Consider the following 25823-nt stretch of genomic DNA (forward strand, 5'->3'; position numbering starts at 1 on the left):
GTGGGCACGAAGGTACGACGACTTAACTGCCAAAACCTGGCGCAGCAGGGGAATGAACGATTTCTAAAGGTGTCGCCTTATTTGGGAAACAGAAGGAAGATACTTTCAGCTTTATAAGTGCCACGATGATACAGGTTCATAGACGTTTGCTAGAAGTTTGAGGTAAGTACCAGTAGAACAGAACTAGAATACAGAACCTCCTAACGTAGCTGACCAGAATAAGAAAAAAGTAGAGCGAAGTATGACTCAGGGAAGTGAAGGAGCCCCCCGATTCTGCAATCCTCAGGTCCTGTCTCCACACAGGGGCCTGGGAGTGCTCTGTGGGTCTCTGGTGTTGTGGGGACCAGCGGGGGAACAGGTAGAGTATGGTGTTACCTGAAGTCCCCATACTTCCTCTCCTGAGAATAGTGACATTTTGCATAAGTGGGTTGGAGCATTAGGGTCACAATAATTTTAGAGCAGAAGCAACGCTGGACACGGTGGACGGCTCTGAAGGGTAATTATGTACCGGGAGCTGTGAGGCTCTCGGCAAACAACTGCTAATCAAAGGGAAGGGTGGAGGGCACCTCAAAACAGCTGGAAGGTGATTTTCCACGTGATTGCTTTAAAGTGGTATCTCATTTCCCATGACCTTTCTGTAGAGTACATTATTAATATTTATGTTAATAGCTTTAATGCAAAGTTATCTTGTTTTGTAATATGAAAACCTCCTGCATCACAGTGGCATCTCTGGGTCTGTGCCTAGAGGTCTGCAGACAAAGCTTTCTGGACACTGTGTCTCAGAGGGTGGTGTGACAGTGGGACCGTTGACTTAGGCTGGAAGATCACAGGCCACAGAGTCTCAGGAGACTCTTAGGTTTTTAAACTTTTTACATGGAACTTTCCAAACATAAAAATCAGAATAGTATGAGGAACCCAACAGACACCTCACACAGCTTCACTGTCAACAGCATGTGGCCAGCTGTGGCCACCTGCCATCCCCACTTCCTGACCACTGAGAGAGAGAGCTTGCATGGCTCCCTCGGTCCCTACTGTGGAAGGAACGTGTCCTTTCCTGAGCAGGCCGGAGTGTGTCTACAGGCGGTTGGTTACTGCCATCCTCATTTAAGGCCTGCTTTAAGAACTGTAGTAACTGGATTAGGAGCCACTGTTTATTTATTATTATTAGTTTTAAAATTTATCTTTATGTTGAAAGTATTAGAGATGTCCCTCTTTCTACCCCATTGACCCCCTCTACCTGCGATAGGCATACCAAATATACAGCATATTTATATATATATCTTTAGCTCTAAAATAGCCAAATAATACCCCCTTTGAAATGGCAGAGGGGAGGACAGTCATATGGACAAGTGTAGAAATGGCTGGAACCAATGCTAGTTTTCTGTGGCCGCAGGAGTAATGAAGATGGGAGTCATCTTAGCTCATTTGAATAAGAGTGAATTCACTAGAAAATTGTCAGAAAGCAAAATGACATGTTCTGTCATTTTCATTTCCCAAATCTCCCAATCTTCACTCATATTCTATAGCTTTTCTGTGTTTAGCTAATTATGACCATTTCAAAACTGTAATATGCAAAGCATGTGCCATTTCATTAACAAATGGACTGATGTGGCTGTCTTGGTGTCAACTATAACAACAACAATGACACAAGAACAGTTACCTTCTAACCCCAATTCATGATAGAACCCCCAGTGAACTAGAAATGGGAAACTTCCTAACACAATACGGAGCGTCTACAAAAACCCACAGCTCGTAGCTCACTTAACGGTGGAAGATGGGCTGTTTTCTCCGCAGATCAAACACAAGGCAAGTATGTGCACTCTCACCAAACTCAACACAGGAATGGAGGTTCAAGAACAAGGGAAAGGGGGGAAGGAGGCACAGACTGCAAAGAAAAGAAAAGAAAAGAAAAGAAAAGAAAAGAAAAGAAAAGAAAAGAAAAGAAAAGAAGAAAAGGAAAGAAAGAAAGAAAGAAAGAAAGAAAGAAAGAAAGAAAGAAAGAAAGAAAGAAAGAAAGAAAAGAAAAGAAAGAAAGAAAGAAAGAAAGAAAAGAAAGAAAGAAAGAAAGAAAGAAAGAAAGAAAGAAAGAAAGAAAGAAAGAAAGAGAAAGGAGGAAGGAAGGAAGGAAGGAAGGAAGGAAGGAAGGAAGGAAGGAAGGAAGGAAGGAAGGAAGGAAGGAAGGAAGGAAGGAAGGAAAGAGAAAGAAAGAAAGAAGGAAGGAAGGAAGGAAGGAAGGAAGGAAGGAAGGAAGGAAGGAAGGAAGGAAAGGAAGGAAGGAAGGAAGGAAGGAAGGAAGGAAGGAAGGAAGGAAGGAAGAAAGAAGGAAGGAAGGAAGGAAGGAAGGAAGGAAGGAAGGAAGGAAGGAAGGAAGGAAAGAAAGAAAGAAAGGAAGAAAGGAAGAAAGAAAGAAAACTGTCCCTCTCTGCAGATGACATGACTATCTATGGAGAAAATTCTGGGGACTCTAAAAAAAAACCACGTGGAAACCAAACCTAAAAACAATAACATTTATAACCACGTCAAAGAAAATAAACTATGTAGGCAGACACAACAAAACTGGTGCAGGATTTCTGTGATAAACCTGGTGTCAGTGGAGGAGACAGCTGGCATGGGTGGGAACAGGGAACAGTGAACACATAACTGTATCATGGAAAACGGGAGCTGGGTTTCTCACTGCTAGAGGAGATATCCACAAACAGGAAGATTGGAAGGACCTTTGAAATGCGTTGGATTAGAAATGGGAGTCATGATATGAATTCACACTCATACTTAATAAAAAAACATATAAATCAAACACTCACCAATGACTTTAACAAAATAAGCATCTGCTTCAAAGTTATTTTTTAATGCATGGATGGCAAAATCGTTCTTCGTATATCCTTTACTCAGTACGACAATGTCCAGGATTCCCTAGAAAAACAAACAGAAGCGGTAAGAACGAACCACTCGAGGACCGAGAAAGCGCTGAAAATGCAGGCATGTCGATCATGTAAATGTAAACCTCATTTATTCAACTTGATGTTCAAAATAAAAATATCATTGGAAAGATATAAAACCCTAGATAGTAAAATACAAATAAAGTGAAAAACACTGGTAATTTTAATCTCTGGAGATAACAGTTAGCATTTTGGCATATTTCCCTCCAGTCTTACTTGCGTGAATTTTAAAGGCGCGTGAATTTTAAAGGCCAGTGAATTTCAAAGGACTTCCACATCGTTCCCACCTGGAGAGAAAGAGGACCTTCTGCCCTGGCTGCTGCTGCCTACGATAGTTTCTTCCCTAAGAAAGGGAAAGCTTTGCTCATTTTATTGGAGGGCAGGAAAGGTGTGTTCATTCAAGTTTCCATGCCGTGGCCTCGTAACAAGGTTGACTACTTACCATACTTTTCCTATGTTAGCCACCTGTATTTTTTCTGTAAACTGTGTTGTTTCTCAAGAGGGAGTTTTATATTAGTTTATATAAACCCTTTCTATATTAAGAATGTTAATTATTTGATTTTTTCATAGCAAATTTATTTCCCAGGTTTAAAAACAATTTTAAATTTCATTCATTTAAATTTCACTTATGGTATCTTTTATGTACAAAAATGAAAAACTGATTTGTAGTCAATTCCCTTGAGATTTTTTTGCCAGTTACTTTTATGCTTGAAAACTGCTAATAAAAGTGAAACAATATGAGGCTTGGTAGAGAGAGACGGGAAAACAAGGACCTCGATAATTCCGTCACTGAGAATCAGCCGCTTATTAAAAAACAGAAACAAGAGCAAAGATGGGAGTGGGAGAGACAAATGTCTGGTGGGCATTCAACTTTTGAAACAATCAGGTTATTACAGACTACACTGTTAACTAACTCTGGAATGAACACTTTTATATCAGGGTGTATTATTTTTCTGAGTGGTACACTGGCTTTCACAGGAGACAGGAGAAAGCCAGGGCTCTGAGGGCCTTTCCCACGCTGACCTGCAGCTGCAGACAGAGGCACAGAACCTGGGCCACAGGTGCTCCCTCTACCTCACGAGCGAAGGGACTTGAGTTCCCTCTCTATGCTCTGGGCAGCTGTGCTCCCGTGTGTAGCGCACAGAGCGCCTGCCAGTCCCAGAGCATGATTCTCTAGTGGTTTAAATGCACAAAACGAGATAAGGGTGTTGGCTCATTTCACTGGGCTAATCAGCCAGAGGTGTCAATCAATGTGCTTCCTCTGCCAGTCAGCGTCAGAGGGGCTTTCCTTAAAGAACTCATTTGCCTTCAGGATCTCGTCTACATTTTTTGGTCAAACTTGGCAACGTGAAAGGGAGACATGGTTGAGACCAATCAGACCCTAGCACACAGGAGCGCTCGAACTCACGTCCTCATAAATGTCAAAGAAGGTGGCCACAGCGGCGTCTCTGATCTGATTCAGATCCGTCAGCTCCCAGTACACTCTGAACATTCGCTGTGCCCCCTCACAGCTTGCATTGTTACAGGGGACGTTCTCCAGGAGAAAGGCTTGCTGGTTGCTGTAAGACGAAGGGCAGGCAGTTAGGAACAGATGTGTCAATGTGCCCCACGCTAGCTGTAGCTAACAACACTGTATTGTCTATTTGAAATTGCTACGCGAGTAAAACTTTAATGATCCTACCAGAACAACAAAAACAAGAAAATGGTAAGTATGTGAGTTGAAGAATGTTAACTAACCTTAATGTAGTAAACGTTTCACTATATATAGGTGTTGAACTCATGACATTGCACAACTTACACAAGTATGTCAATCATCTCTCATGAAACTGGAAAAAAGTCAAAAACAGAGACATATGGAAAATCCCCGAGAATTTGGAAATGAAATGAAACACCACTAAATAATCTATGAGTAAAAGAGGAATCTAATGGGAAATTACAAAGGACTTTGAAGAGAATGAAAATGAAGATGCAGCGTATTGACACTGGTGGTGTGTCACTAACAGGGTTCAGAGGGAAATCTACAGCACTAAACACTTTGTTAAAAAAGAACGGTTTCAAATCAATGACCTTAGTTTCTTCCTCAGAAAACTGTAAACAGAGGAGCAAGTAAAATATGAAACAAGCAGAAGGAGATGTAACAGAGGAAAGCAATGAAGCAGGAAACAGAACAGCAGGACGGAATCGACAGAACAGAAGCTGGTTCTTTGGAAAGGACAACTTCAAAACTGATAAACCATCAACTGGAATGGCCATTAAACAACAGTACAAAGAGAGAAAAGAAAGTAGAAATAGCAGGAATGAGAGGCGACATAACCACGGATTTTACTGGTATTAAGAGAGTAGTAAGGGAATGTTATAAAAACTTTACACCAATATAATTAACAAATTATATGAAATAAATTCCTTGGAAGTCACAAATTACCAAAGTTCACTAAAAAAAAATAAATTGAAACTGTACTTTCAAACCTTCTTAAAACCCCCCCAAAACTCCAGGCTCAGATGGCTTCATTGATGAATTCTACCAAATATTTAGAGAAGACATAATACTAATTCTACACAACCTCTTTGGAAGACAGACGAGGAAGATGTACTTCCCACTCATTTATGAAGCTCCAACACATCAAAATCAGACATCACAAGAAAACTACAGCCAGAATTCCTCAAGAACATAGGTGCAAAACATTTGAACAAAATTCCAGTAAATCAAACCTAACAACACAGTAAGAATTTGCTTTGCACACCAGTGTTCACTAAAACGTGTGCAATCTGGAACCATGTCTCTGCCTCACACCACGGAACCATGCACAGGGAAGATATGGTTCTGAAATAGACGTATTTCAGTGGACTAAGAACGTTGCAAAGTGAAGACTTCAGGTGTATAAAGAAGATAAAAATCATGACCAACTTGGGTTTATTGCAGGGGTGCAAAGTTGCTTTAATACTTTTAAATGAATGTAATTCACTAGATTAATAAACTAAAAAGACAAACCATATGATCACCTCACTTAAGGTAGAAAAATATTTGATAAAACCAAACATCCATTTCTTATCCCAGTTCTCAGCAAAGTAGGACTGGAAGGAAGTTTCTCAACACGACAGAGGGCATCTGCAGACAAGCCGCTGCGACCCTCACACCAACAGTGAAGCTGAGTGCTGTCCCTGTGACCCTTGTTCCTGCAAGGCAAGGGTGGCTCTCACCACTTCCATGCAATGCTGCACTATGGGTTCCAGCCCCTGCAAAAAGGCAAGAAAAACACAAGGCATCTAGATTGGAAAGGAAGAGATAAACTGCTTTATTCATAAATTATCTGATCACCTGTTTAGAAAATCCCATAATATCTACCAAAAAAAACCCCTACTAGGACTAATAAGTTGAGATAGGTGGCGGCACGCAAGATTAATATACAAAAGTCAATTGTATTTCTATACACTAGCAAACAGAAATTGAAATAAAAAAGTACCAATGATAACAGTATCAAAAAAGGGAGAAATACTTGGGTATCTGATAGAAGATGTACAAGATCAGTCACTGGAAACTATAGGGTGCTGCTGAGAAAGACTGAAGACCTAAAATGAAAGGACACACACTCTTAATGGGTCAGAAGACAATACTGTAAGATGTCAATTTCCCCCATATTATTTACAGATTCAATGGAGTATCAGTCAAAAGCGTGGCACTTTTTAAAAATTTCTTACAAACTTGATCCTAAAATTCAAAGAAAATGTCAAGAACCTAGACTAGACAAAATAATGTTGGAAAGAATATGTTGGAGGACTTCGGCTATCTGAATTCACTAAAAACTCATTATAAGCCAGCAGTAATGGAAACATTTTTGTGGTCCTGTTGCAACCGTGGAGAGGAGGTCATCAGAATAGCAGAGAGTGAAGAAAAGGATCCCCTGAGACACATAATTGATTTTCACCAAATATCAAAGGGAACTGAGTGGAAAAAGGAAGGCTTTTCCACAAATGGTGCTGGAATTTTCAGCAAAAAATGAACTTGGATCCATACCTTGTACTACATAGAAATATTAACTCAAAATGGATCATAGACCTAATGTAGAATGTAGAACTAAAAATTCTAAGAGAAAGCACAGAAGGAAATCTTGGTAAAGATTTCTTAGATCTAACACTAAACATTACAATCCATAAAAGAAAACTGATAAAGTGGACTTTTTCAAAATTAAGCACTTCTGCTCTTTGAAAGACACTGTTCAGAGAATGAAAAGACAAGCCAGAGATCAGAAAACATATTTGCAAACAACATATCTAATAAAGGATTTGTATATAAAGAACTTTCAAACTCAATAATAAGAAAATAAATATCCCAAATAAAATATGGTCAAAAGACTTGAACAGATACTTCACCTATAAAGATACATGAAAAGCAAATGATCACATTAACAGATGCTCAAAACCATCAGTTATTAGAGAAACGGAAATTAAAATTATGAAGAAATAAACTACAAATAGAGTAGCTAAAATTAAGAAAGACTGACCGGAGAGAGTGGAAACATCGGTGTCTCACATCAATTGGTTGTCTCCAACATGTGCCCGACCAGGGTGGGGATTTAACCTGCAACCCAGGTACGTGCCCTTGACTGAGAACTGAACTCATGACCCTTCGGTGAGCGGGTTGATGCTCTAACCACTGAACAACACCGGCCAGGGCTGAGGCTGGTTTTCATTTCTTTCCAAAGGCTATCTGAAACCGGTGTTGTGTCTCAACACAAACCACTTGACAGACTGTGTTAATACGCTGCCTGCATCTGTTCTACTTCTCATTAAGAAAGGTAGCTGGTGGGTCATTCAACTTGCAGTTTGATTTTCTCCCCGGCTGCTCTTAGAGCTGGTGAGTCCACCTCAGTCATCCCATCTCCAGTCAGTCCTGCGTGTCTAGACCACCCTCAATGCTCTTCCTACTAACTCCCCAGTCTCCTTCCCAGCCTAGGGTCACATGAAAGGAAGAGCTTCGATTTGGGGACATGCCTGTCTGTGCGCAAACCTTAAGAAAGGCAGCTCTACACGCAGGAGAAAAAAGAATTAAGAAGAAAAATAAATCCATTAGGACTTCTCTAAAAAGAATGTAATTTTTTTGAATTGCTGCTCTGGAACCTATGCTCCAGCCATTGGTACATGCAGAACCCTCAGCTAAGTTAATATAACAAAGATTACACTCAAATACTAAACATTATTGAAGTGTGTCTGCGATACAGATCACTGACAATTAGAAATGTTCCTAAGAGGTGCTAAGTTGCTATTCAGAACAAGGTGCACTTGAGCTCTGGGCAAAGCAGTATTTATCCCCTGACATATTCGCATCACCTGTGACAGGAGAGGCAGTGAACAGCCAGCCAGTGCTTCCTGAATGAGGAGGAAGCGGCTCTGGCAGAGCAAGGCCGATGGAAAGGCAACACGTGGCAGACTGAATGCCAAGTTCCTGTCCTAAGTGGTTAGAAAGACGGTCACGTTTTAATTCACCTTTATTCAAAGGTGTTCCTTATATTGGCTACTTTGGTTGCCACTACGACACTTTCTAGGTTTTAGAATATTCATATTTTTATTATGTAAAACGAAATATAATGGTCACTGTATCTGTTAATTGGTTAATGGTATAAACAGGATATTCAGACTTGTAGAGTGAGAAGTTCATGGACACAGCACCATTTGTCAAGTCCACATGCAGAAGGAACGGTGGTAAGGAAGTTATACTGGTTCTTCTCTAGGTGTTAACACTGTAAGATGCAGTGATGAGATGGATCACAGGAATGGGAAAGAGGAAAGGAGGGATGGAAAATGCAGGGTGGCTCCCACATTTCTATTTGGGTGACTGGGTACGTGATGGTACCACCTGAGATACACTAAGAACAGATTTAGGGGAGAGAAGATTCTTTCTGGTTTCGGGTGCCATAGGTAGAGCATCCAGGGGAAGGTCCACCAGGCAGTCACATACACAGGTGTGAGGCCCAGACACAGGGACTGAGAAGTCCTACAAGTGGCAAGGAAACCAGCCAGAGTAGAGTAAAGCATTCAGAGTGAGAACAAAGCGCTGAGAATGGAACCCTCAGAAACACCACTACTTGAGATGGCCAAGATGCAAAGGAGTTCCCAGAAGACGTGGTACAGGAAAAGTTAGAGGCTACAGAGAGAACCAGAAGTTTTAGGAGTAAGTCGTCAACTGCCAAATGTAGGTAAGAATCTGGTGACCTGAGGACTGAGAGATGTCCTCTGAATCAATTAGAAGTCACTGGGACTAAACGAAAGGTGCAGGAGTGGGGGGAAGCAGACAGGGTAGGGCAAGGGTGAATTTGAGGTAATAGAGACAAAAAATTATTTTAGGGGTGGGGAGACTTGCACATACAGTATTTACATAAATACTGGGGGAAAGAGGGTGGAATAAGAAGATCCTGAAGGCAAAGGTGAGGGCAGTAACTGCTGTGGGAAGATCCTATATCCAGAGGAGACGGGTGGGGTTGAAATGGAAAGGGTATCATGTAGATAGAAACCAACGAGGAGCTATAAGAACAATTCAGGGTAAGGAGAGAGTACTTGAACTCGGGAGGCGCAGTGAGAATGGAAAAGAAAAGCCACCTGCAACACACACTATGGAAGGACTGCGCCTGCTCGGGGGGAGATCAAAGGCAATTTAACTTTTCTCAGCTGCAACGACTGAGGCCAGAATGACATCTTTGTAGTAATCAGGGAAATCATGAGGAAGAGTTGGATTTGAAGAGAAGGAGCATCACAATTAAGTTTGGTTTTAGACAAGGTAAGTTTGAAGAGATGGGTGGACATCCATGTGGTGCAGACAATTATTTGCCTCGAAGTTAAGACAACTTGTGTTGTAAATCTGAATGAAATTGCTGAGGAAAGAAATACAGGAAGAGCCCAGCCGGGTGTGGCTCAGCGGTTGAGCGTCGACCTAGGATCCAGGCGATCAGGGTTCGATTCCCGGTCAGGGCACATGCCCAGGTTGCGGGCTCGATCCCCAGTTGGGGGCGTGCAGGAGGCAGCCGATCAATGATGACCCTCTCATCATTGATGTTTCTCTCTCTCTCTTTCTCCCTCTCCTTTCCTCTCTCTGAAATCAATAAAAGATATTTAAAAAAAAAAAAAAAAGAAATACAGGAAGAAAAGTCAGGAGCTGAAGCTTCCACCTTGTGGAATATCCTCAGGAGACAGATAAGATTTTCAAAAATCCCCAAAACGACCACCCAGAATCATGAAAACTACCATCCTACAGTGATGGAGAGAAACGTGTGTTATTCAACGTTAGAGATGAGTGATGTTTTTGAATATTTAATGTTAGCTAACTATGACACCTTCCCATGTGATCTGCTGTTGTTGTGCAGTCACTCCCCACCCAGGCCATTCTTATAGAAGGATTTCTCAAGTGTTTAAATTTTAAACATTGTTGAAGAAATGTCTGTTCTACCAAGGTGCCTCCTCAGGATGACTGATCCACCTGTGTGTATTATGTTTAGATAAACATCAGTCATAGTCACTTATAGTTGGGGATATCGATGAAAGTCAATCAAGGAATACAAATGTGCCCTGTCACCAGCCGTAATTTTGTGTTTACACCATATTCTAAAACCAATTTCTATAAAATGTTCATTATTTCATGAAAGGTAGGAAATTCTACGTGCTAAAATACCTGTGCGGCAAAAGAACTAACCACATTTAAATTTCAATTTTATCTTCTGGGAAAGTTTGACAACACGCTGAGTTAAGATAATTATGTACCTTAAAGAAAGGGCATTATCCCATCAATGAAAACGCATTAAAATAAGATTAAACCAGGAATGTAACATAATCATCTATTAAACCCTTCATTAAGCAGAGGACAAAACATTTAGATAATTAACACTGAAAGAAAAAGCAGATGTAACACAATTAATTAGTGCTTCTATGAAACGGAAAACTTTTTCCTTGTCAGGTCTTTCTGGCCTTAAGTGACCCCCATGTGACCCACAAGATTCACCCATTCACCTCATCATCCAGAGTTCCTTCTTATCCTGACTGGGAGGTGAGAGAAAATTCTCAGTTCTTGAAATAATGATGGCTTTAAAACTGTAAAGTAATGGCACACCTGTGATGATGGAAATTTATAGCAAATATCACTAATAAGCCAGACTCCCATGTTAGAGGACTCATAGTAACAGTAAGTTGTTGAAGACACAGAGAGACTGAAACTGCCGTGGGTGAAACCATTCTTCGGGAATTAAATACCCAGCTGAAATGCAAAAGGAGTTGAGTTCAGACAGCCCATGCCTCCTCCTTTGCTCTTTAGAATCCTATTTCAGATGCCGTGGCATATGAAAAGTGACTGTCACTGTGGTATTCTACTTGGTTTCCGACCTTCACTTATTTGAAGGGAGGGAAGTAGTTTCTAAGACCTAAGAACAATGGCATTTCTGTTACTGTAACAGTTTCCCTTCATGTTCATAAGTCATTTGCTAAATTTCCCACATGTACCTGAGCAGGTATCAATAAGTTATTCTGCTCTGGGTAGCGGACATTCGTTGTCCACCTCCTGAAAGACCTTAGAATGAATAATGTATGTATTTTCTTGGAATGTGAGAATTCCAGGCCTCTCCTTTACATTTCAACTGCTGTTTTGTATTTCAGAGGACCATTTTTGAAATACCAATTATGGGCCTAAACAAATATGCCAGCAAGTAAGTCTTTTTCTTGTGATTACTGTGGCTAGGACTTCCAATACTATGTTGAATAAGAGTGGTGAGAGTGGGCATCCTTTTCTTGTTCCTGATCTGAGAGAGAAAGCTTCGTTTGGCGTCATGTGTGATGCTGTGTGTTTGTAACATACGGCCTTTACTGTGTTTAGGTATGTTCCTCTATACCCACTGCAATGAGAGGTTTTATCATATACGGATGTTGAGTTTTTTCAAATGGTTTTTCTCCATCTATTAAGATGGCCATGATTTTTACCCTTCATTCCACTTAGGGTGTATATGACACTGACTTGTGGATATTAAACCATCTTTGTGTCTCTGGAATAAATTTCACTTGATCACAGTATATGATTTTTTAATGTATTGCTGAATTTGTTTGGCTAATATTTTATTGAGGATTTTTACATCTATGTTCACATGAGATATTGGCCCGTAATTTTCTTTTTTAGTAATGTCTTTCTCTGGTTTTGGTATTAGGGTAATGTTGGCCTTGTAGAATGAGTTTGAAAGCTTCCTCATCTCTTTAATTTTTAGACTAGTTTGAGAAGGATAGGTCTTAATTCTTTGAATATTTGGTAAAACTCAACTGGGAAGCTGTCCGGTTCTGGATTTTGGTTTTGGGGGAGATTTTTTTATTACTGATTCAATTTTTTTAAAAAAATCCTCACCTGGGGATTTTTTCCAATGAAAAGTGGAAGGAAGAAAGAGAAACATCGATGTGAGAGAGACACACGGACAGATTGGTTGCCTCCCACATGCACCCTGACCTAGGCCAGGAATCAAGCCTGCAACCAAGGCACATGCCCTTGGCCGGAACTGAACCCCAGATCCTCCAGTCTTCTGGCCAACACTCTAACCACTGAGCCAAACCAGCTAGGGCATTACTGATTCAATTTTGTTTCTAGTAATAGCTCTGTTAAGGTTTTCTGTTTCTTCCTAATTCAGTCTTGGAAGATTCTGTTTTTAGAAACTTACCCATTTCTTCTCAGTTGTCCAGTTTGTTGGTGTGTAACTGTTCACAGTACTCTCTTACAACCCTTTGTATTTCTGTGGCATCACTTCTCTTTCATTTCTGATTGAGTTTCACTGATCTTTTCTGGGGATTTTTCAGTCTCTTTCATCTCTAATCTTTATCATTTCCCTTTTTCTATTCACTTTGGGCTTTGTTCTTACTCTAGTTCCCTTAGCAATGGTAACGGCTTCACTTATTTTTACCTCATTTAATCTTCGCTACAACTCCACAACAGAAGTATAGTTACCCCTCTCATCTCAGAGACGAGGGGTTTAGCTAATCTGCACAAGGTCACACAGGTGGTAAGTGGCTGGGCCGACGTCAGAGCCTAGGCATAGCTCTTAACCACCACATTCTTCAGCCTCCAAATATAACGGGTCTTTTGTTTATCAAAAACTTTTGACCTTTTAAAGATCAAGTTTTGTTGAATAAAAAATGTTTTTTACTTTATATTAGATGTCCACTTTTGTTCTATAGAAAACAAATCTGTGAAAAAGAACAGTGTTCTAAGCAGCTGGGAGAAGTTCAGAGACCATGTAAAGAAATAGGACCTGAGCTGGTCTTCTTTCTTATTTAAGGGACTGTACCACATCTGGGTGATACTCAGTTATGAAGTGTCACAGTGATGATGTTTTATGCACATTTCTACTTGACTTAATTTCCATACCTTCCAGATGTATTCTTCAGTATGGCAAGAGCATCCGGGTAGCCATCCATGTTGTAGTCTCCGATGTGAAGGGTAATTGGAAGTGGTATTTCCACTGGTCGCTGTTCTTGCACAAATGGTACAAAGCCCCAGAGTGTGCCCTTGTTGCTGAAATCCTGTAAGACTGGAACCCACTAGGAACAGGAAAAAAAGATGAGATTTTACAGTCATTTTAGAAAAAAACCTCACCATTTGCAAAACAAGTGATCCATTACAAGTCCTCAAGATAAACATCACCACACTTTCATGCTTCACATCTGCAGTAGGGCAGGTACTCTGTTGAACAGGTAACTGATACTCTAGGGAAAAGTTCTCTCTAAAAACATATCACTGGTCACTTCTCACTGCATGTCACAGAGCCTTGGAAAGCTTCCACAGAACCACAGGCTCTTAGGGTTAAAATGATGTTAATAATTACATAGCTGAATTGCTCATTTAAAAATCTGTGATGACTAGAAATATAACCTCAAATGAATATTTTAAAAAATTATAGCAAACTGAAATACCTAATAGTGACGTCCTTTCAGGAGGACCAGTTTAAGAAGAAAGTTGGACCAGGATGAAGTCCTCTCTGGACAGCCTCACTCTCCTTCGGCCTTGACACATGACAGTGACTCAGCCATCACCCTCAGAGCCAAACACCAGCCCTGATGAGTTCTGCCTGCCCAGGAGAGTGAGCTTGTCGCCCAAAGAGCCGGAAGCTATAATTTCAGTAAATTCTTTATTTTTATATTAATTATAATGAACAGAGGGAATAGGTTGATTTCAAAATAAGCTTTTGGAAATTCCTTTCTCTTCTGAATGCCCAAGTCTTCCCTGTTAATAACCCAATGCACACTGAAAATCTAAAGAGCGGAAAAGATGCCATTAAAATCAGAGATGTGCCCGGCTGGCTGGCATGGCTCAGTAGTTGAGCATTGACGTATGACCCAGGAGAGCATGGTTTGATTCCTGGTCAGGGCACATGCCCAGATTTTGGGCTCCATTCCCAGTAGGGGGCATGCAGGAGGCAGCCAATCAATGACTCTCTCATCATTGCTGTTTCTCTCTCTCTCCCCCTCTCCCTTCCTCACTCTGACATCAATAAAGACATATAGAAAAAAAAAATCAGAGATGTGCCCCCAGCTAGCTAAGAGCAAGGATGCTGGCAGGTAGCCTGGAGACACCCAGATGGAACCAGGCACAGCTGGCTGGAAATGGCAGGCCAAACACACCTACAGATGTTTTTTCTTATAAGGTGAACTACATTAAAAATGGCTTCTTGAAAAATATTTAGTACACAGGGTATCTAGAACATGCTCTAGGTTATCCAAAGAAAGCATAATTTACCATGGGAAAAGAAAAACAAAGTCACATTACAGAAAACAAGCTGTTTTCAAAACTTGTCTCTATCTTTAATCACTTTCTCAATGTTTTGTAAAGCAAAGAAGTATTAAATATCATAAAAATGTTTTAATGTTCCACTTGACTGAAAATAATAGTTGGTTTTGTTTTGGAAGATGGGAAATTTCATAAAATGCCAAGTTCTAAAGAGGCTGATAGTTCACTGATGAGACTAAAGTATTCCTGTGAAGGAAATGCATTAGGGTCTGAAAAGCAAAAAGTGTTTCATTAATGTGACTTCTTTAACAGTCACCAAAGCACTGTGACATCTGTCTTCCCAGAGAGAGGACTGTATAATTTGAAGATATTCTTGCAGTCAGTGGTCTGCCACCTGGAGACAGGCTACCATTACTAGGTTTGCTTAGCTAGCTATGAATCAGATGAGGTGCTATTTGACATGTTTTCAGTGATTCAAAGTTAAAAGCTCAAGGTAATAAAACTTATGAGTGTAATAGTTAAATGATTTTAGAATGCTGACTATATGAAGACTTTTAAAAAAAAATTTTTATTGACTTTATTGGGTGACACAGGTTAATAAAGTTATATAGGTTTCAGGGGTACAATTTCATAACACATCACCTATATATTGTATTATGTGCTCACCACCCCAAGTCAGGCTCCTTCCAGCACCACTCGTCCCCCATCCACCCTTTCCCACCTCCCTCCCTTCCTTCTGGTCATCACCACACTGTTGTCTGTGAAGACTTTCCTTTACTGTCTTAGTATAAAATGTGATGTTTCTACTCTAAGGGCTATAAAAGTCAGTATGTTATTCCATCTTTTTTACCCCCAAATAGAAAAAACAGATTGATTCTACCCGATTACTGGCTTCCTGCCAGGTGCTATCCACATGGAGAAACTCAATGTCATGGCCGATCACGTCCATGGTTGCCCTTGGCTGGGGCTACCGGATCCTGTCTGGTCACCTGCAGGCCAGGGAGCCAGTGGGAAAGGATGGAGCAGACCTTGGCATTGCCTCAAAGCAGGAACGGCATGTACAGGGTGCTCTGCCGTCACAGTGCATCTCACCTTCCCCACGCATGAAATGCTAACAGGTCACTTACTTACAGGATCGAGAACAGGCTTTCTTCACCACAAAGGATAATAATGGCAGTTTCCCCTCAATAAACCAATAAAAAACAGACTGAAGTGCATTTCATTAAGTGAGGAAGTCAATAATTTATTTTTGGTTTCTCTCTGTTCCGATGCTTCAGGTTATCTTTTCTAACCTCTGAAGACTGTTTTTCAAGACCGTGATTCTATTCACATTAAAAACGAGCTAACGTACCTGCTTTGCTCCGGATCTCACTAAGTAGATGGCGCTTTTCTGGCAGCTTTTATCTTCACAGCCTGGGAGTAAGTGATCCATGTGTCCATCTCCATCTGCCAAAAGAAACTTCTGGAGTCTACTAACAGCCACACCACCAAGTGTTCTCAGATGGCAGCTCATCTTCCTATTTGTTCAAAGTCTACATCAACCTGGGTAAACTGAAGAGGCTGCCCGTAACTGTGTAATAAACGTGATTCGACTGAACATTACTCTGGCCCTTGCATCCTATTACCTGGACTGCTTCCTGTTTTAAACTCTCACTTTTCTGTGGTTACATATTTACCCAATGTTGGAAAAAGACCTATTTCAGGCTCTAATGTTAAAATAATCAATTTTTAAAAATGTGGCTTTTGACTTATTTACCTAATTATCACCGCTGCACAGGAGAAAAGAAAGCATGTCAGTAGGACCCGTAATCAGATGGCAGGTATCAAATGTGTGCTTGCCCTGGCCGGTGTGGCTCAGTGGATAGAGCGTTGGCCTGAGGAATGAAGGGTCCCAGGTTCAATTATGCCCAAGGGCATATACTTGGGTTGCAGGCTTGATCCCTGGTTGAGGCTAGAGGCGTACAGGAGGCAACCAATTGGTGTATTTCTCTCACATTGATGTCTGTCTATCTCTCTCTCCCTTTCTCTGAAAAAGCAATGGGGAAAAAAATGTGTGCTTACACATAATTCTGTTCCCACGTACTTTCAAGCGCCCTTTGTATGGCAGGAACTTCAATGATCATACAGCTCTCGGCCTCTAACAAGCAGCAACAAATTTTTGTCATTAAAAAGCAAATGAGGGGATACAGATGTCACGTCCAGCTGCCAGGTTTTTCAAATGCTGCACAAATCCTGCAAAGACCTCTGAAGAGGGGTTACTGAGGAACCCGGAGGCAGCCCTCATTGCTCCCTCCCATCTACTGTCCCCGACCCTGATGTGGGGGCAGATTTTGATATCCTCAAGCTAAACCCCTACCAGGACATTCACCATGGACTAGTCACCTAGCTTGTAAATTTGGGGCCTGAGTTGGTGCTGCTTCCACCACTGATTTATTGCTATGGTTTAACGTTTCCCTTAGTGTGTGCTGACACAGTGCCTTCATTTGGAAGGACATAGACAGATGCACAGTAAAGCAATGTCCTTCCTTGCGTAGGCTGACATGTTAAGACAGAAGTATAATAAGCCTATCAAGTCTCCAATAATGTATCCGAAAGGAAGGAGAGAGTTTTAGGCTGAGTGGGATGAGAATCTAGCCAATGGAAGCTGACCTCAGTAAGCCGTCATTTACGTAAATGAAAAATGAACTTTCTCATTTAATTTCATGGTTTAACTACTGATGCTCTTCAGACTAGTCTCATTTGTGATAACAAACCCTTCCTGAGAGGAGGTTAACATAAAATAAAATAGCTGAATTAATAATGGAAAGTACAGCGAATAGCTAGTGGTTGGAGAGTATATATATATATATATATCTGGGCTTCCAAGAAAGAAGCTGCAAGGAGAGGGAACTGCAGGCAGGGATGCTTGGAAAGGAGAGGCTTTCCACGGGCATAAACATATATCATAGTTAAAAAGACTATTACAAAAGAACTGCCAAGTAAGAAAGAATTAAATGCAACTGTCACCTGTAAGCTGGCTCTAATAACAGCATAGGCTTCATCAAAACCCAAACCATTTTAGCCCCGGCCGGTGTGGCCCATGGTTAGAGCTTTGGCCCTTGCACCAAAGTGTTGCAGGTTTGCTCCCCACCCCCAGTCAGGGCGCGTGTGGAGGTGAGCAGTGATGTGTCTCTCTCAGATTGATGCCTCTCTCTCTCTCCCTCTCCCCGTTTCTCTGAAAAGCAATGGAAAAAATATCCCCATATGAGGATTAACAACAACAAAAACCCCCAAACCATTTTATTACAAAGTAATGGGGGACCATTTGGAAGAACATTACTAAGTCTCTGCCCTGCACTTTTTACCTCAACGGCGAATACTCAGAATTACATTATGACTGACACTTGTCTTTCCCCTAGTTTCTCCAAATAGTGTTCCATTTCCCACGAGGATTTTGACCATGACTTAGCTGATACTTAATGCTGGGAAACAGCCACCTAATAAACATGTAACTAACGCACATGGTAACATCGTCATCATGCCTCTTAGTATAAATTATCAACAGTATTTATAGATAAGGTCACAGAAGTCTGAAACTCCATCAGAGAGCATGCGCTTCGTGATACCTCTAAGCGCTAGTTTTTGATAGTCAGGGGAGGTGTAGAAAAGTCTACTGAGAATCCAACTTCATACCCAAAGGAAATTTTCTCTCTTAAAGAAAACAAATGTTTAAATCTTACATGTTTCATCTTTCTGTATGTTTTTAAAAAAATTTTCACTTGAGAAGAATTTAAACTTAAAACTGCAACAATAAAAATAGTACAAGGAACTCCTGTAACCCCCTTAACCAGATCTGCCCAATGTTAACATTCTATTCCATTTATCATTATGTGCTCTACAAAATCAATCTTTTTCTGAACCACGTACCTAATGGTGTAGCTATGGCCCTTCACCCCTAAGTACTTAATGTGTATTTCCTAGTAACAGGGATATTCTCTTACATAACCACAGTACGGTTACCAATTCACATAGATAACTTTTATCTAATGTACTATGCACAAGGGTGGGCAAAAATACGTTTACAGTTGTGAGTACACGGAACACAGAGTTTATTCTTGTATTATTATTTATTAATTATTGTATTATTTGTATAACTGTAAAACTTACTTTTGTCCATCCCTGCATATTTCAGTTTTGTCCATTGACCTAATAATGTCTTTTATAGCATTTTTGCTCCTCAAACATAGGGTCCAGTCTAGGGGTAGGAATTGTATTTTGTTGTTATTTATCTTTAGTCTTCTTTAACCTAGAATACTTCCATAGTCTTTCTTCATAATCTGCATTTTTTTAAACCTCAGATTACAGGAAACTTTCATAAGTTATTACGTCTGGGGAAGACAGTAGTTTCAGAAAAATAAGTTTCACATGAATCAGAAGTACAAGGCTAGGAACTAGACTCTGTTTAAGCAAATCCTCTGAGAAATCACATGACTGTCAGAAGCGTGTCATGCTGGTGGAGGCCCTGTCTGTGGACCACGCACATGGTCCTTACCCAAGTCGAGGAATTTATGTTGCTGGACTGCCTTTTCCTCAGGACTTCAGGATAGTCGTAGCTAGTTTTATTGAAGGATAAAAGTCCTTAAAGAAGGCATTTTGATGAACTTACTTCATCACCTGCAGTGTAAACACTGGCAGAAGTGCGCAATGAACAAGGTTAGCTTCCATCTGATGTCAACCTTAAGCCAGATTTCAAATAAAATTCTTCTCTAAAACAGAGACATAATTTTACTGAAATAGATTAAACCAATTTTCTAAAAAATTTTAATTTCAAAACCAAGAGGACACTAAAAGTTATTGTTCTGATAAAAATGGATTAATAATGAATTTCTGTATAGCAGTGTTTCCCTATTTTCAATTAAGCAGAAGACAGAGAAGATACACGTAAGAAAGGGTCACATATACATTACTTATTTTCTTAAACATTCATAATATTTTTAGTGGTATGAAGTTAATTGATCTGTGGTATTTAAGCAAATTACAAGTCATTGTTCCGGCCCCAGATTACCCATCAAACTCTGTAAATCACAATTTCTCTAATGCAGTGATTCTCAAAGTGTGGGCCCCAGTCCCACAGCCTCAGTGTAGCTGGGAGCTTGTAAGAAATGTGAATTCTTAGGCTTTGCCCAGGTTTAATGAATCTGAACTTCAGGGTAAGCCCAGCAGTCACTATCTTCCTAATTCCCCTGGTAAGTGCAAATGGCATTTCACAGTTGTTTCAATTTTTAGTTTTCTTATTAATGATGTTGTTGGTCTTTTGCTTACCGATTTGTAGGAGTCCTTTCTACATTAAGAAAATTATTCTTTTGTCTGTGATTTATTTTCCTTTTATTTTCTAAATTTTGCTTCTTAGTACCTGGGGACATTATTTCTATGTTTATGTCTTAGATTCACCAGGAATTTATTTTAGCGTAAGATGTGGGTGAGGATCCTACTGTGCTTTTTATAGATGACGTATCTAGCTGTGCCACAGCACTTACTGAATGATCCATAGTTTTCACAAAAGAAACTCAATACCTCTTGTATTCATCTTTATCTGTAAACTGATCAAAGGAACATAATTTGGCTACTGCAAGGGGTTGGTCACTGTGAGGATTAATTATATTAAGACAGCCCCTCCATTATGAAGGCATGCCATGTGCACTCAGGACAGTGGCATGTTGTGCTTAGTAGGCAGGCAATGGAAAATGCATAACTCTAAGAAAGCCAGAGCTTGCTCTTTAGAGTTCTCACTCCCAGGACCCACCGTAATGCTGCCAGCAGGAAATATGCAAACGTGGTCATAGAAAGTAAAGGCAACTTTTTAGGATTTGACAAATGTTACTCGTTGGATGGAGGGGAAAAGTTGTAAGTAGAATGCCTTACTATTTTGGTCTGTAGCTTGGAACTATGAGTTCAGTAATAAAAATAAATGGAACGATTCCTGAATTACAGAGTAGAGCCTGTCATGACAGCTCACAGAAGGAGTGAGTCGAAACGAGCCCTTCCACCACCAGGAAATTCCCTCGAGGATGGATGGCTGTGGCACACAGGACACAAGTACTAGTCACACCACTAATTAATGGCAGGAAGGTCCACACAGATTCCAAGGCTTGCTTTAAATTCTAACTCCTGGGACCTAAAGCTAAAGGTTTCTGTACAGGATTTCTGAAACTGCATTTCTTGCTAAAATAGACAGAGGAAGGGGAGGATAATAGCTTTCCCAGCACATTTTTCAAAAGACATGTGAGATGTGTGACAGGTAATGTATTTGCATAGAAAACTATACTTCTTTGTGGTTCACTATTATAAAGCTGAAAATGCACATACTAGAATCCATTTCTTCCTACTTCTACAGTAACATATGAAGTGTTCCACGTTATGTTCTTTGGAAGTGTGTGTCATGAAGAGAAATTCCTGGCACAGAAATAAGCTGAATATGATGCAGAAATTATTACAATTGCCAGATCAGATTTTCTTTTAGGGAAAAAATATTCAGAATTTCAAAATAAATTTTTCACTTAGCAAAGTATATTAACCACAGTATGAAATGGTTAAGTAACTTTTATAAGTTTGTTAAGTAAGTAGGGGGAGCTGGGGCTCAAACCAAGGTCTGTCTGGCTTCAGGACCACAGGCAAGTTGCTTTGGCCCCTGTGCTTGGTTTTCTAATTCACAGACTGTGGCTTCAGGGGATTGGCCCTCTTTCCCTTGGTCTTCGAACAGGAAAATAAATGTATTCTTCCTCGCTCTCTGGGTATTTACTGAGCAATATTAAACCTTGCAAAACACAATGGCCCAAATTTATATTTCAGAAGTGAAGAAATAGAGTCCACATCTGTGTGGCCATGAGATGATGGCAGCGACTTGCTTATGGCATTAATTTCATACATTGCAATGAAATGCAGTCCATGGGTTCAGATAACAACAACATCACCTGACGACACATTTCCCAGAACGTATCCTGCAGCGGCAGGCCTGTAGTTATTTCCTCCTTATTTGCTAAAGGTTCCTGCTTTGATTGCAAACCATGCTATCGACCTCACTTTGGATATACCAGAAGAGCCTAATTTTAAAGAAGGTTTTAAAACTATCTTTTAGTATTTTATGTTAGGAGCTAAAAACTTCATCCCAGCTGTAAAAACCTTCTGTTCCTAGACAGCCTAATGTGCTGGGAGCCATTTAAGCACTCCTTCATGGACTGGGCTTGTTCCTGTGAGCTACATCATATATTCAAGCATGTGAATTTTTACCAAATGAAAGGAAATTTATGAAATCATGCTGACTCCTGCCTGTCAGTCACTTCCCTTGATTTGGTTCAAAGGAAGTGGGAGGGGCAGAAGATGAAAGGCAGGATGCAATTCACAGATTTATTCAAATGTATAGGAAAATGCATATTTTGTATATATTAATATTCATAAACTTATTCAATGCCATCTGCGTTTTTGGACTCATTAACAATCTTGTTTTTTTATAATACCCAACTAAGAATACATGGACTTTTAAACAGATATTGTGGGATATTTTTCTAAAGTTTATAGATACATTAAAAAAAGTTTACTCGTATACTACCTAAAGTTATTAAAAATAGGGGAGAAATACAGTTGTTTCTTCATTGACTGTATCCTATATTCTACACATCTTAAAAATACCAACATGTAACTGTCTATGTTTAGTGGAATGTCTATGTTTAATAAATGTCTAGTTAGTGGAATTTTTAAAAAATTTGAAGAGAGACAACAACATGGCGGTGTAGGTAACAGTGGTACCCTCAGCCTCCTACAACCACAACAAAATTATAACTAAAACACAGGACCACCATCATTCACAGCCTCCTGAAATCTAGCTGAACAGAAGTCCTACAACTAGGGAACCGAAGAAGCAGTGAAATTGGTAGGAGGGGCGGAGATGTGGGGCAGAATCAGGGGAGAATTGCAGAGACGCAGACATGGGCCCACACCCGGTGCTGAGGTTTAAACTTGAGAAGGAATCTCCATGGTGGAGATTTCCTGGAGGGGCAAGGGGCCCCAGCCCTACATCAGGCTCCCCAGCCCAGGGTTCCAGGGCTGGGAAGAGAAGTCCCCACAACTTCGGGCTGTAAAAACCAGTGGGGATTGTGGCTGAGTAACATGGAGGATGCTGGCCCCAGGCAGCTCCTCTTAAAGGACCCATACAAGGAATTAATTGGAATCATTCCCTCTAAGCTCCAGCGCTGGGCAGCAGCTTGAAAGAGACCTGGGACATTTGGGGAGGAACTAACTTGCCTGGAATCAAGGTAAGAGCTGGAGGGGCAGCTTTCTCCCAGACAGAAGAGCTGGCAGAGGCCACTGCTCCTTTGATGATCCCTCCACCTACAGAGGTGGCAGGCTGGCACCTTCTCTGAATCTCCATCAACCTCATACCTTTCTCCCCATCCTGGTGATTCCCTGAGACCTCGCCCCTCCCTACTTGCAAGCTCATCCAAGCCATTTCCAGTGGCTTTTCTATGCAAATGGCCTCTCTAGTCTCATGCTTAGGACTTTCCTAAAATCTCTCAAAGCAGCAGCAGTTGGCCTCAGCGTGCCCCACACCTCTCAATAAGTGGCCCCAGGCTGGGCAATAGTGGCAGCCTGCATTGGTTCATAGCTTGGCTTCTCCTGAACACCTCCAAGACCAGAACAAATAGCAGCCATCTACAGATTGCTGTATAGCTCATTCTGGGTGGCCCTGGGCAACGCACAGGCAGAGGCTGACTTTGTAGCTCATATGAGGCCTCAGAGACACCCAGTAGTCAGCTTCAACCACGCTGGATTACAACTCTACCACATCCACAAGTGACACACTCAAGGGGTGGACTTGGTGAACATCAAAGCTCAACTGAAGTAAATCCTGCTCCACAGGGGAGTCTCCAGCACAGCAACTATTCAGCTATAGGTGCAGCTGGTCCTCACAGCCGTGTGGCCTGGGGGTCAATTCCTCCAAATGACACCAATAGCAACCAAGGCTCAACTACAACAGGACAGTGCACACAGCCCACACAGGGGAGCACCTAGAAGGTCCAGCTCAGGTGACTGGGGAGACTGAGCCACTGGACCCTACAGGACACCTATTACGCAAAGCCACTCTACCAATTCCAGGAAACACAGCAACTCTACCTAATACATAGAAACAAACACCAGGAAGCAACCAAAATGCAGAGGCAAAGAAACATGTCACAAATGAGAGAACAGAAGAACTTTCCAGAAAAAGAACGAAATGGAATGGAGCCAAGCGAACTATTAGATACAGAGTTCAGAATAATGGTTATAAGGATGCTCAAGGATATTAGTAAGACTTTTAAGGAAACTAGTGAGATCATCACTGACATAATAAAGTACCAATCAGAAATGAAGGCTACATGAACTGAAATGAAGAATAATTTACAGGGAGTCAACAGTAGAGTAGAGGACACTGAGAATCAAATCAGCAATTTGAAACACGAGGAAACAAAAAACACCCAACCAGAAGAGCAAAAAGAAAAAAGAATTCAGAAATAGGAAGATAGTGTAAGAAGTCTCTAGGACAACTTTAAGTTGCATTTGCATTATGGGGGTGCCAGAAGGAGAAAAAAGAGAGCAAGAAATTGAAAACCTATTTGAAAAAATAATGACAGAAAATTTCCCCTACCTGGTGAAAGAAATAAACATACAAGTCCAGGAAGCACAGAGAGTCCAAACAAGAGTCACCCAAAGAGGCCCACACCAAGACATATCATAATTAGAATGCCAAAGGTTAAAGGCAAAGAGAGAATCTTAAAAGCAGCAAGAGGAAAACAGTTATCTACAAGGGCGCACCCATACAACTGTCAGCTGACTTCTCAACAGAAACCTTGCAGGTCAGAAGGGAGTGGCAAGAAATATTCAAAGTGATGAAAAGCAAGAACCTACAACCAAGATTACTCTACCCAGCAAAGCTATCATTTAGAACTGAAGGTCAGATAAAGAGCTTCACAGATAAGAAAAAGCTAAAGGAGTTCATCACCACCAGACCAGTATTACATGAAATGTTGAAGGGTCTTCTTTAAGAAGAAGCTAATGAACAAAAGAATCTGACAAACTAAATAGACCCAGAGACACTGAAGCATGCAACAGATGGTCATATCTCAGAGGGAAGAGGGAAGGGGGGGTGGAGGGAGGGAAGAGATTAACCAAAGAAGTTACATGCACATATGCATAACCCGTGGACACAGACAATAATGGGGCGAAGGCCTGGGGAGGGGGTGGGAGCGAGGTTGAGTTGGTGAATGGGGGGAAAAACGGGACACGTGTAATACTTTCAACAATAAAGATAAATTAAAAAATTTAAAGTAAAGCTACTGATAATTTTGTCAAAAGCAAGGCACTTTATCATACATAACATACAATCATGAGACAAATAACTTTAATTTGGAGGTTCTTACCCAGGGAGGTCAGGCGGCCCCTGAGAAGTACATAATGCCTATATACTTTCTGCCCTAGAGAGAGACTTGCAAAGGATCTGTCATTAATCCGGCTAATCAGGTCAACCAACAAATTAAAAATCATAATTTCAAGTATTCTATCACTTGGCTATTTGCATTAAAGACTACAAATTAGGCACCAGAAGTTTGCTCAAGATCAAGGTAGTATTCAATGTAATGACACTCAATTACAGTACACGATGGTGAAATTACAGATTCATGGTGAAATTTCCACCTGATAACACTATCAAACCTCCTGCTGTAGCTGGGCCGGGATGCGTCTCTATGACATGGGTTGTGAGTTGATTCAGTCCCCTGAGTAAAGAGCAGCAGCAACAGCAAAACCAGGCAAGTCCAACGGGAAGACAAGCTCTACAGTAATGTCCTGTGCTCTTACTATGTGGGACACTGTACTTTCCTCACAACAGCCTCAAGAGGTGGGCATCGTCACCCCCTTTTATAAAGGAGAAACAGAGGCCTCTGGGTGTGGTGACATGTCACCTGCATTTTGATGAACAGGCTGAGGTGTTTGCTGGCAGAATAAAGGGAGTGAGCTTTCAACTCTTAGGTGGTGGTCATCTAGACCACTTTCCCACCTAATACAAAATCCTTTTCATTATAACCCTGAAAACTCGGGAAAGAGCAATCTATGTTTTAGAAGTTCCTAACCAATGGGAACTTGAT

General features: G+C 40.9%; 1 protein-coding gene across 1 annotated transcript in view; it reads right to left on the minus strand.

The window, feature by feature from the left end:
• Positions 1-25823, minus strand: part of ITFG1 (integrin alpha FG-GAP repeat containing 1) — an 83426-nt gene that overhangs the window by 17263 nt on the left and 40340 nt on the right. Inside the window, exons 9-12 of the mRNA XM_087827172.1 lie at positions 16022-16116; positions 13312-13484; positions 4345-4495; positions 2802-2910 (exon numbers count right to left, since the gene is read on the minus strand). Coding sequence (XP_087683298.1) covers positions 2802-2910; positions 4345-4495; positions 13312-13484; positions 16022-16116 — 528 coding nt within the window. The remainder of the gene's footprint in view (positions 1-2801; positions 2911-4344; positions 4496-13311; positions 13485-16021; positions 16117-25823) is intronic.

Source organism: Miniopterus natalensis, chromosome 18 (assembly GCF_054644295.1).
Source record: "Miniopterus natalensis isolate mMinNat1 chromosome 18, mMinNat1.hap1, whole genome shotgun sequence".
Taxonomy (NCBI): domain Eukaryota; kingdom Metazoa; phylum Chordata; class Mammalia; order Chiroptera; family Miniopteridae; genus Miniopterus; species Miniopterus natalensis.